General features: G+C 62.6%; 1 gene segment (V, D, J or C); it reads right to left on the bottom strand.

Annotated features, from left to right (window-relative positions):
• Positions 1-295: 295 nt before the first annotated feature.
• On the bottom strand, positions 296-5,552 carry LOC101394076 (immunoglobulin heavy constant gamma 2-like). The segment is given in 7 exon segments: positions 296-1,571; positions 2,037-2,167; positions 3,734-4,054; positions 4,139-4,453; positions 4,589-4,633; positions 4,919-5,212; positions 5,507-5,552. Coding segments are annotated over 7 exon segments (1,236 nt in total).
• Between the last annotated feature and the right edge of the window lie 3,695 nt (positions 5,553-9,247).

Raw genomic sequence — 9,247 nt, 5'->3', positions numbered from 1 at the left:
CTGGCCATGACCAGTGCTGGAAGCTCCTCCTTTCCCCAGTCCCCAGGCTGGCCCTGCTCCCCACCAGGCCCCGTCAGCCCCCTCGCCCCTCCTCATAGCCCCATTTCTGGGCCGTCTTCCTCCCCCACGCAGCTCCAGGTGCTGGAGGAGAGCTGAGGGCGGGAGGAGAGGAAGGGCTGGAAGGTTCTGCAGCTGGGAGGGTGTGGAGGGAGCCCCTGGTGGTCGATTCAGACAGGCTCCGGATTTCACAAGGCATGTCAACATAGTGAGCTGTGGAATTTTTAAGGGTGTTTTATTGTTGTTTTAAGAAAAGAAATGGTAAAGAAAATCAGTGGGCTCCAGAAAGTTAAAAAGAAGGAAGAAAGCTACGCAAGCTACAACTATGGCCTTTTCTTTGAGCAACCTTTCTGCGATTTTTCCCCCAGTAGTTGGGACAGGGGTCCGCCTCTCCTTCCCGTGCGCATCCCTGTCCTTCGCATCTAGAGAGGGCGACTAGGGGTTCCTTCAGTACCTGAGGGGTGATTTGGTCCAGGGGTTGTGAGGCCAGGGGTCTGAAATTGGTCCACTTGGTCGGCTCCCCAAGGCCATGGGCTCTCTCCTCGGAGGTCTCTTCTCTCACCTCTGCCCCATGGAGCAGCTGTACTTCCTGTGGACCGTGACTCAGGCCCCGCCGGCTGCAGGATTGGGTGGCTGTGCCTGCTGCCCTGATCTCTTGCCGCCCCTCCACCTCTGTCCACCAAGGCCACATCCCATCCACTTGGGGACCTGGTCAGCAGGCCCCTCTCCAGGAGGCCCGCCTGGCCGGATGTCCACCCCTCCCAGGTGGTGCCGCCCATATCCACCGGGGATCCCACAGTGGCCACAGCCCAGGCCCTCCTCTGAGTGGTCTCCCTGGGTGGAGACAACCCGAGTGACGGTTAGGGGCATGTCCAGACGCTTCCCTGTTGGTATACAATGGCCTCGTGTCCTCCTGGCCTTGGCAGCAGATGTTCCCACTCAAGGATCTGAAACCACGTGTCTCCTTCCTGGAAGCCTGCGTCCTTGACCCTGGCATGGATGCAGTTTGTGTGAAGACTCGTCCCTGTCCAGACGGACGTGGCACATCGGTGCTCCACTTCCTCCAGGGGGACCACATACGCGGACCCCAGGGAGGTGCTGGTGAGCGATGTTCGGCCCTGATTCCTCAGGCCCAAGTGTTTCTTGGTGGCTGCTGGGGAGGGGCCAATTGGCGTCCATCAGCTCAACTCAGGCTTATAGCTGCCGTCCACTTGGTTCTCCAAACAGGAGTCGGGGGCAGGAGGCAGAGTGCAGTGACCATGAAGCCAGAAGGCACGCTGCGGGCCGAATGGGGCAGTGAGGTCAGCGTGTGGCGAGGTCGGGAGGCAGCAGAGCAGGTCTGGGCGGCAGGCTGAGCGTAATGAACCGAAGGACCCAGATCCTGTCTGGGGTCTGGACCAGCCCGGGATGCTCACACTGGAGGAGTGGCCCTAGGCCCCCTGCCCGATCGTGTTCCTGTAGTCGGGGACCATCGTCTCCTTCAGCTCCACCACCGAGGAGAAGATCCACTTCACCTGCAGCGGGCGGGCGAGGGGGTGAGCATGGCCTGGACCCCAACACCAGCCTCCTGCCAGCGCCTGCCCTCCCTGCACCCAGGGCTATCTAACCTTGGGGGGTCCAGGAGGGGATGACATGGGGACATGGCCGGGACAGTGAGGTGACAGAGAGGGGATAAATGGAGACAGTGAGGGGACAGGGTGAGGGCAGTGATTGGACGGAGAGGGAGCAGTGAGGAGACAGTAATGGGAAATGAGGCGACTGTGTGAGGAGACAGTATGAGGACCGCAAGAGGACAGGGAGGGGAAGTGAGGGGACAACGAGGGGACGGTGGCGGACAGTGTGTGGACAGTGAAGGGATGGTGTGTGAACAGTGATAGACAGTTTGAAAACATGGTGGGGACAGTGAGGGGACATGGTGAGGACAGTGTGGGGACAGCATGGTGACAATGAGGGGATGACGTGGGGAGGGCCTGGCCCACCTTGAAGAGGGTGACGGTGGCGCTGTAGCACACGCTGAGCAGGAATAGTGTGATGAAGATGGAGATGGTGGTCCACAGCCCGTCCAGCTCCCCGTCCTGTGTCTCGACACAGCTCTCGTCCAGGACCACCTCTGGACAGGGAGGGGGTGGTCAGTGCTGGGCCTGCCCGAGGGGGCCTGGCACAGGGTTGGCGGGGCCTCGGGGCATGGTTCCCTGTGTGGCAGGGTGGGTGGGGCAGGTGGGAGCCCCAGCTGGGCTGGGCGAGCAGGGCCCTGAGGTCAGTCTCTGGCCTCAGCTCCCCCGTTCCTCCAACTGGTACCCCGAACTCAGCTGACACCCCTGACCCAGCTCTCAGCCTGGCCGGTGGGGAACAGCCCTCTCCTCTGCTCTGCCCTGCGCTGGGGCCCTCTGGGTAGAAGGTGCCCCAACGTCTGCAGGACAGAGGCTCAGGCCCCACCTCCTCTCTCCTGGGGACCAGGACCAGAGGGCGGAGGGTCAGCAGAGCCTGTCCACAGTGAGACAGGGTTGGGTGTGTCCCCAGTGCATGAGTGGTGGGAGTGCTGGGGATAAGCGGGGTGTGGGGGGATTTCTGTGTGTCAGGGTGGGGGTGTATGTGCCCCGGGGAAGAGGAGGGCCAGTTGTCAGAACTGGTCAGAGTGGTCAGTGTGAGGATGAGGCCTGAGCAGCCCCCGGGGTGTTGGAGGCTGTGGGGCCCATCAGGTGTCCACAGTGAGTCTTCACGAGACCAGGCTCCATGCTCCGTTGGGCATGTGCAGGTTGCCCTTGTGTGAACTCCAGTGTGTAAGGCCTGCTGTGTGTGTGTGTGCTCACGTGCGTGTGTGTGGAGGTGGTGTGGTGGCTGGCACTGCTCGGTGAGAGGGGCTTGTTTTCAGTGGGTCTGGGCTCAGTGTCCACATGGGCGTCAGGGACTGTCCCTTCTCTGGGCTCTCAGGGCCACCTGCCTCTGCTCCTTTGGGGTCTGGGAGTGAGTGTCCCCACGAGTAGGCAGGCCTGGCCCCAGACAGGGCAAGGCCAGGCAGAGCCACCTGGCCTGAGGGAGGCCGGTGGCCTGATCTCAGAGTGCCTGAGGGCGAAGCGGGGCCTGTGTCCACACCACGGGCTAGGCAATTGTCCTGCGAGAATCAGAGCCATCAGGTGGAGTCGGGGTGACCCAGTGGACAGGGAACTCAGGGGACAAGGACAGGTCACAGCTTGGGCTCCTACAGAGGAGGGACAGCCTGTGCATACATTTCCCTGAGGGGCTCCGGAGGGGCTTCTCCTTTTCCCTGGCCACACTCCAGCCCCGAGCAGCTGCTGCTGGAGGGGGGCCCAGAGAAGCTGCTGCCTCTGGCGAAGCCCCCTCCCCTCCTCAGGCAGCCCCTCCAGCCATCCTGGGCGGCCTGCACAGCCCAGAGCTCTGGGTCCTGCCTGAGTGGGACCCACTCTCTCCCCTAATGGTGACACTGTGGTCTCAGAGCTTGGCTGGCCCCCGCTCCCCAGTGCACCTGAGCTCTGCCTCAGAAAGAACCATGACATTGTCACAGGGTCCCAGGGCCATGCTGGGTGCTTTATTTCATGCCAGCGGGCCTGGGAAGTATGTACACAGGAGTGGGGGCTCAGGTGCCCTTGCTGGACCCTGAGAGCCCGAGGAGACGGAGGAAGGGCTTTCAGGGGTGCCAGGTATGTGGCTCATTTACCCGGAGACTGGGAGGTGAATTTCTCCGTGTAGTGATTGTGGAGAGCCTCGTGCATCACCGCACACGTGAACTTGACTCCCTGCTTCCACCTGCTCGTCTCCACCGAGAGCTTGCTGTACAGGAAGTAGGATCCGTCACTGTCCAGCTGGGGTGGGGTGGTTCTGTACTTGCCCTCCGGCTCTGACTCCCCGTTGCTCTGCCACTCGAGGTTGACCTCAGATGGGTAGAAGTCTTTGACCAGGCAGGTGACGCTGACCGTGCTCTTGGCCAGCTCCTCCTGGTGTGGGTTCAACACGTACACCTGCGGCTCCCGGGCTGGCCCTGTGGGAACAGTGATCAGTACAGTTGGCCACTCCCTGTGCCACCCCTGGGGACCCTCCCCACACCCGTCCGTCCTGCTCTCACCTTTGGCCTTGGAGATGGTCCTCTCTTTGGGACCTGAATGGGCTTCAATGTTGACCCTACACTTGAACTCCTTTCCACTCAGCCAGTCCTGGTGCTGGATGGGGAGGACGCTGACCACGCGGTAGGTGCCATTGGACTGCTCCTCCTTTGACTTTGTCTTGGCTGTGCTCACCTCCGTGCCGTGAACATACCAAGTGACCTGGACATCGGGGTTTTTCGGGCTCACGTCCACCACCACGCAGGTGACCTCGGGTGTCCGGGAGATCATGAGGATGTCCTTGGGTTTCGGGGGAAAGATGAAGACTGAAGGCCATCCTGGACATGGGGCGGGAGACACAGGGGGATGTTCAGCACCTGGGTGGGCCTCCTCTTGGGTACTCATCCCTCCACCGCCCATGCCTGTGCTCCGTGCACTGCCCAGGGGTGGAGGGCGAGGATCGACTGACTCACCTGGGCATTCGGGAAAAATAGGGCAGCACTTTGGTTCTTTTATGACTGCAGAGAGAGCAGACTAGGGGTTACCGGGGCTGGAGGGAGACCGCCTTTGGGTGAGCTGAAGTCAGGGCCGTGTTTGCCAGGTCTGAGTCTAGCACCCACCTCTGTGATCCCAGGGGCTGGGTTAGGGGTATCCAGCCTGCCCCCACCCTGGGCATGGCGGAAACGCCAGAGGACCCCTCCCTGAGCTTGGGAGGCCTCCCCTGCCTCCCTGGCGTCCAGGCAGGAGGGCTGACCCCGTGCCTGTCTCGTAGGGAATGCCCTCCATGCAGGCCCTCCTCTCACCGACTCTCTTGTCCACCTTGGTGCTGCTGGCCGGGTGGTCTATGTTGCAGGTGTAGATCTGGCTCTTCAAGCTGCTGGCAAGCACGGTCACCATGCTGCTGAGGGAGTAGAGCCCCGAGGACTGCAGGATGGACGGGAAGGTGTACACGCCACTGGTCACGGAGCCCGAGTTCCAGGACACGGTCACCGGCTCTGGGATGTAGCTGGAGACCAGGCAGCCCAGGGCTACCGTGGATTCAGATATCTTCCCACAGCAGGGGGCCAGTGGGAAGACTGATGGGGCCGTGGTGGAGGCTGCAAGAGAGGAGGCCGTGTGACCACCAGGGCCTCACCTTGCAAGGGTCCTGGAGCAGCGCTGAGCCCAGTGCCCATGTGCTTCCAGAATGTCTACTGACTAGATGCCCTGATGGTTTCCTGTCCCCCAGGACCAGGTGCCACTGCAGCCACCGGCTCGGGACTGGTCAGCCCAGTCAGCACTGGATGACCACCAGATTAGAGCTCCCGGGGGCCCCTGTCCCCTTGTCCCAGCCTAGGCATCCAATGGGTGGCCAGCCTGACCAACCCTTGGTCGGAACCCTGATCAGAGACTCCTGCTCCTGGCCAGTTTCTGCTGGTCCCCGAAGCCCTCTGCCATATCGACCAAGCCTGGCCCTGCCCGGGCCGAGTGGGCATCTCTTTGGGTGTGGTGGGTCGGTGCCCCACACTGCCAGTGTCTGCTCCCGGGTCCTCAGCCTCTAAGAGAACTTGTCATGGCCTGTCTCCGCTTGCCAGGCCCCGTGTCTTGTGAGTCAACACTGCCAAGGCACCATGGACCCATGTACCCAAGCTGCACGGACCCCATCCCTGCCCTGGACTGAATCTCTCCCTTGGACCCTCTCCCAGCCCCAGACCTTCTCCCTTCCCTGGACCCCATCCCTGTCCTGGACTCCATCCCTGGGTGTTTCCTTCTCCTCCTCCCCCCGTCCCTGTGGCCCCCTAGCCCAGGCTCCTAAATCTGTCTCTGGGCTCACCGTCCCTCCTCAGGTCCTCCTGGCATGGCTTCCTGAGCTCACCTCCGGCCCCTCCGCCCAGCACCCCCGCCCTGCACCATCCCTGCTCTTGGGCCTGTCCAGCTCCTTGCTCACTCCAGAGCCCTCCTCCAGCCATGATCCTTCCCGAGCCAGCCTGCCCCTCGGCACAGATGGGAGCCATGCATGGCCCTCGGCCCTCCTCTCCCCTTGGTGCCAGCATCCCCAGGCCCCAGTGCGGGTCGGGGTGCACCCCCTACCCACACACCCAGGCGAGGCCTGTCCCCTCTGACCTTGACTCCTGTCTGCTCAGCCCCAGGGCCCTGCCTGGACTCTCCCCAGGCTAGCAGCCAAGGATCAGGTCCCAAATGGGCCTCTCACCCTCTGGGCAGTCCTCTGGGTCCACTGCCTTGTGCCACCCCACACTGCTTCCGCATGCCTGGCTCCCCATCCCACATCCCCACAAGCTTTTGGAACAGGGCTGGTGTTCCTGGACCCAAGGGCTGCATCCCATTGGGTCCCCTCAGGGCTAGCCCCCTGCCCCTTCAGCCCCAGAGACCTCGATCCCAGGGTCCCCCTCCATCCCAACTCACCATCCACCTGGCAACTCAACCAGCTCAGACTCTCCTCCTGCACAGGGAGGACACCTGAGCCCCTTGAGCCCCAGCTGCCCCTGCTCCCTGTAGCTGCTCAGCCCCCACCAGCTGAGGTCTCTGTTTAGCTCAGGTCCAATGACCTTCGTCCCCTAAGTTCATGGGCAGTTCTCTGCCCCCTTGTGCCCTTCCATCCTCCTGCCCACCCTGGCAAGCTCTGCCTGCTCCCACGGAGCTTCTGAGCAGCCCCTGCCCCGCCTTACCCTCCCACCTGCCTCAGCTCACCTGCCCAGCTCTGCTTGCCCCCCTGGAGCTCCTGGGGAGCCCCTGCCCCGTCTTACCCTCCCATCTGTCTCTGCTCACCTGCCAAGCTCTGCTTAACTCCCGGAGCTCCTGGGGAGGCCCTGCCCCATCTTACTCTCCGACCTGTCTCTGGTCACCTGCCAAGCTGTGCGTGATCCCTGGAGCACCTAGGCAGCCCCCTGCCCCATCATACCCTCTCACTTGCCCAGCTCACCGATAGTTGCTCCGCCTGCCCCTCTGGAGCTCCTGGAGCAGGTTCTGCCCTTTGGGGCCTCCCACCTAGCCTGCTCACCTGTAGCTGCTCTGCCCTTTGTCCCTCGAGTGTCTGGTCCATTTTAGCCCCCTGCCCATTCTGCCCTATGATCCCCTTGCTACCAGAGCCCTTAGCTTAGCCCAGGGCACTGGGTCTCCCCAGGGCTGCCTCTGCCCCTGCCCCTCCTGCTTGTTCCAGAGCCCTCCGCCCAGGTTTGCCATTGCTCCTTGTCTCATTCCTTTCCCAGCTCGGGTTTTGCCTCCTGGAGCCACCAGGTGCCCACCCTCTCTCTGGCCAGCTCTTCCCTAGAAGACCCCCATTCTGCTGTGGTCCCCTCCTGGAGGACCTCCTGCCCCTAGCTGGGCCTCACACTCTTCTTGCCCCTCACCACCCTTGGAAGCCCCATCTGGAAGCCCCCTCTGGACCTTTATCCCTCCAGTTGCCGGGTCAGCTGCCCTGTGCCCACCAGCTCGCAGCCCCTGGAGCCCTGCCTCCTGCTCCTGACCCTCACTGCCCGACCCCCAACGCCCCTCCTATAGCCCACTGAGCTCCTGCTCAGCCCTGTGCTGTCTGAGTTCTGAGCACACGGGAGCCCACGCTGCCCCCCTGCTCTGCTCCTGGCTCACCTGCTGCCCTCAGCCATGGCCATAGCCCAGGACCCCACGGCCACCACCTCTCACCCTGCCCGGGGGCTTGAGCTGTGTCCATTGGCCTGGACAGGATCCTTAGGTCACCTGGGAGTCCTCTTCCTCACCTGTGCTGAGCCAGTCCTCTCCCTGTGTCCTATACTCAAACCTGTCTGTCCATCTTGGTGTCCGTCCTGCAGCAGTTCAGCTCCTGCCCGGCCCTGCCCTCAGCACAGTGGGCCAGTGGCAGCCTCCAGGCTTCTGGCCTCTCAGCCCATCATGTTCCTCTAAACCCCTGGGTCCTGCCACCCTGTCAATGTCCATCAGCCTCCAGTGTGTTCAGCTCTGTTGGCATGCACATGCCTCTGCCCGTAGCTTCCTGGTGCTGGCTCTGGGTCAGTGCTGTGGCCTGTGGGCAGCCTGTCTTCCCCCGTGCTGGCTCAGCTTCTCGAGCCCCTCTGTGACATCCCTGAGGACCTGACTCCCCTCAGCTCCTGTGAACGTTTCCACTGTCCCCACTCCACTCCCTCCCCCTCCTCTGTGGGGACCCCACTCACCGAGGGTGGGGATTGCTGGGTTGGCTGCCCCTCAGCCCAGCCGGGGTCTCCGAGGCATCCCTGCCCCCTCTGTGCTCTGGCTTCAGGCACACGTGGCTCCTCACGGCCCTGTGCTCTGTCCCCACTGCCCGGCTCCTCGGAGTTCATAGCCGGGTCCTCCGAGGTGTGAATGCCTCTCGACAGCCCTGCAAAGACTAAGAACGGGACTGAAACCAGGGGGTACCTCTTGCTTCCTGAAGTTCCCTTTTCTTCTAGGTGGTTTGTATCTGAAAAGGCCTGGGGGAGTCCAGACATGGCCGAGGCTGCCTCACGTGGGTGTGTGGGAGTGGAATGAGGTTGGTGCCTGTGACCCAGGGGAGAGTCCCGGAAGCCCGGCATTATGTGCTGCTCTTTGCTCTCTGCTTCCACAGGGATTATGCCTCCTGGCCCCACCACAGTCCCGCGTACCTGAGCCTCTCACCAGAGCCCTCTCATTCCCCTACACCAGAGGGCACGTCTCCCTGCCTGGGTCAGCGTGCAGTGTGGACACAGGCTGTCCTGCTCACAACCCGCAGCCCAGCCCAGGGCCCCGTCCTCTCCACCCACCAGGATGGCCTCCCAAGTAGAAAGTTGTATTCCTCTGAGTCCCTGCTTCTTCCCTCTTTCCCTCTCTGGCTCCATCCAGGGCCCAGATCTCTAACAGAAGGATGGTGCAACACCCGGGGTCAGAGGGAAGCTATTCTCCCAGCCACAGCTGTCCTCCGGGGGATGGACAGAACTCTGAGGTGCAAGGACAGAGTTCACGGTGGTCCCTGGGGCCCGAACGTGCTCCTCCATCTGAGAGACAGTGTGCAGTCCCTGTCCTCCCGTGTGGGAGCCGAGACCCAGCCGTCCTGTGTAGGAGGGGACACGGACGCTCAGTGTCTCGTGTCTTGGAGTGCCGCGGGCTCACTCCAGGCCCTGTGTCCACCCCTGGGCTGCCCTGTATCTTCCACGTTAGGCTTTGGATTG

This window comes from Ceratotherium simum, chromosome 24 (genome assembly GCF_057802395.1).
Source record: "Ceratotherium simum simum isolate JZ-2026a chromosome 24, ASM5780239v1, whole genome shotgun sequence".
Taxonomy (NCBI): domain Eukaryota; kingdom Metazoa; phylum Chordata; class Mammalia; order Perissodactyla; family Rhinocerotidae; genus Ceratotherium; species Ceratotherium simum.
The sequence above is the reverse complement of the archived record's forward strand: the minus strand, read 5'-3'. Positions and strand labels throughout refer to the sequence as shown.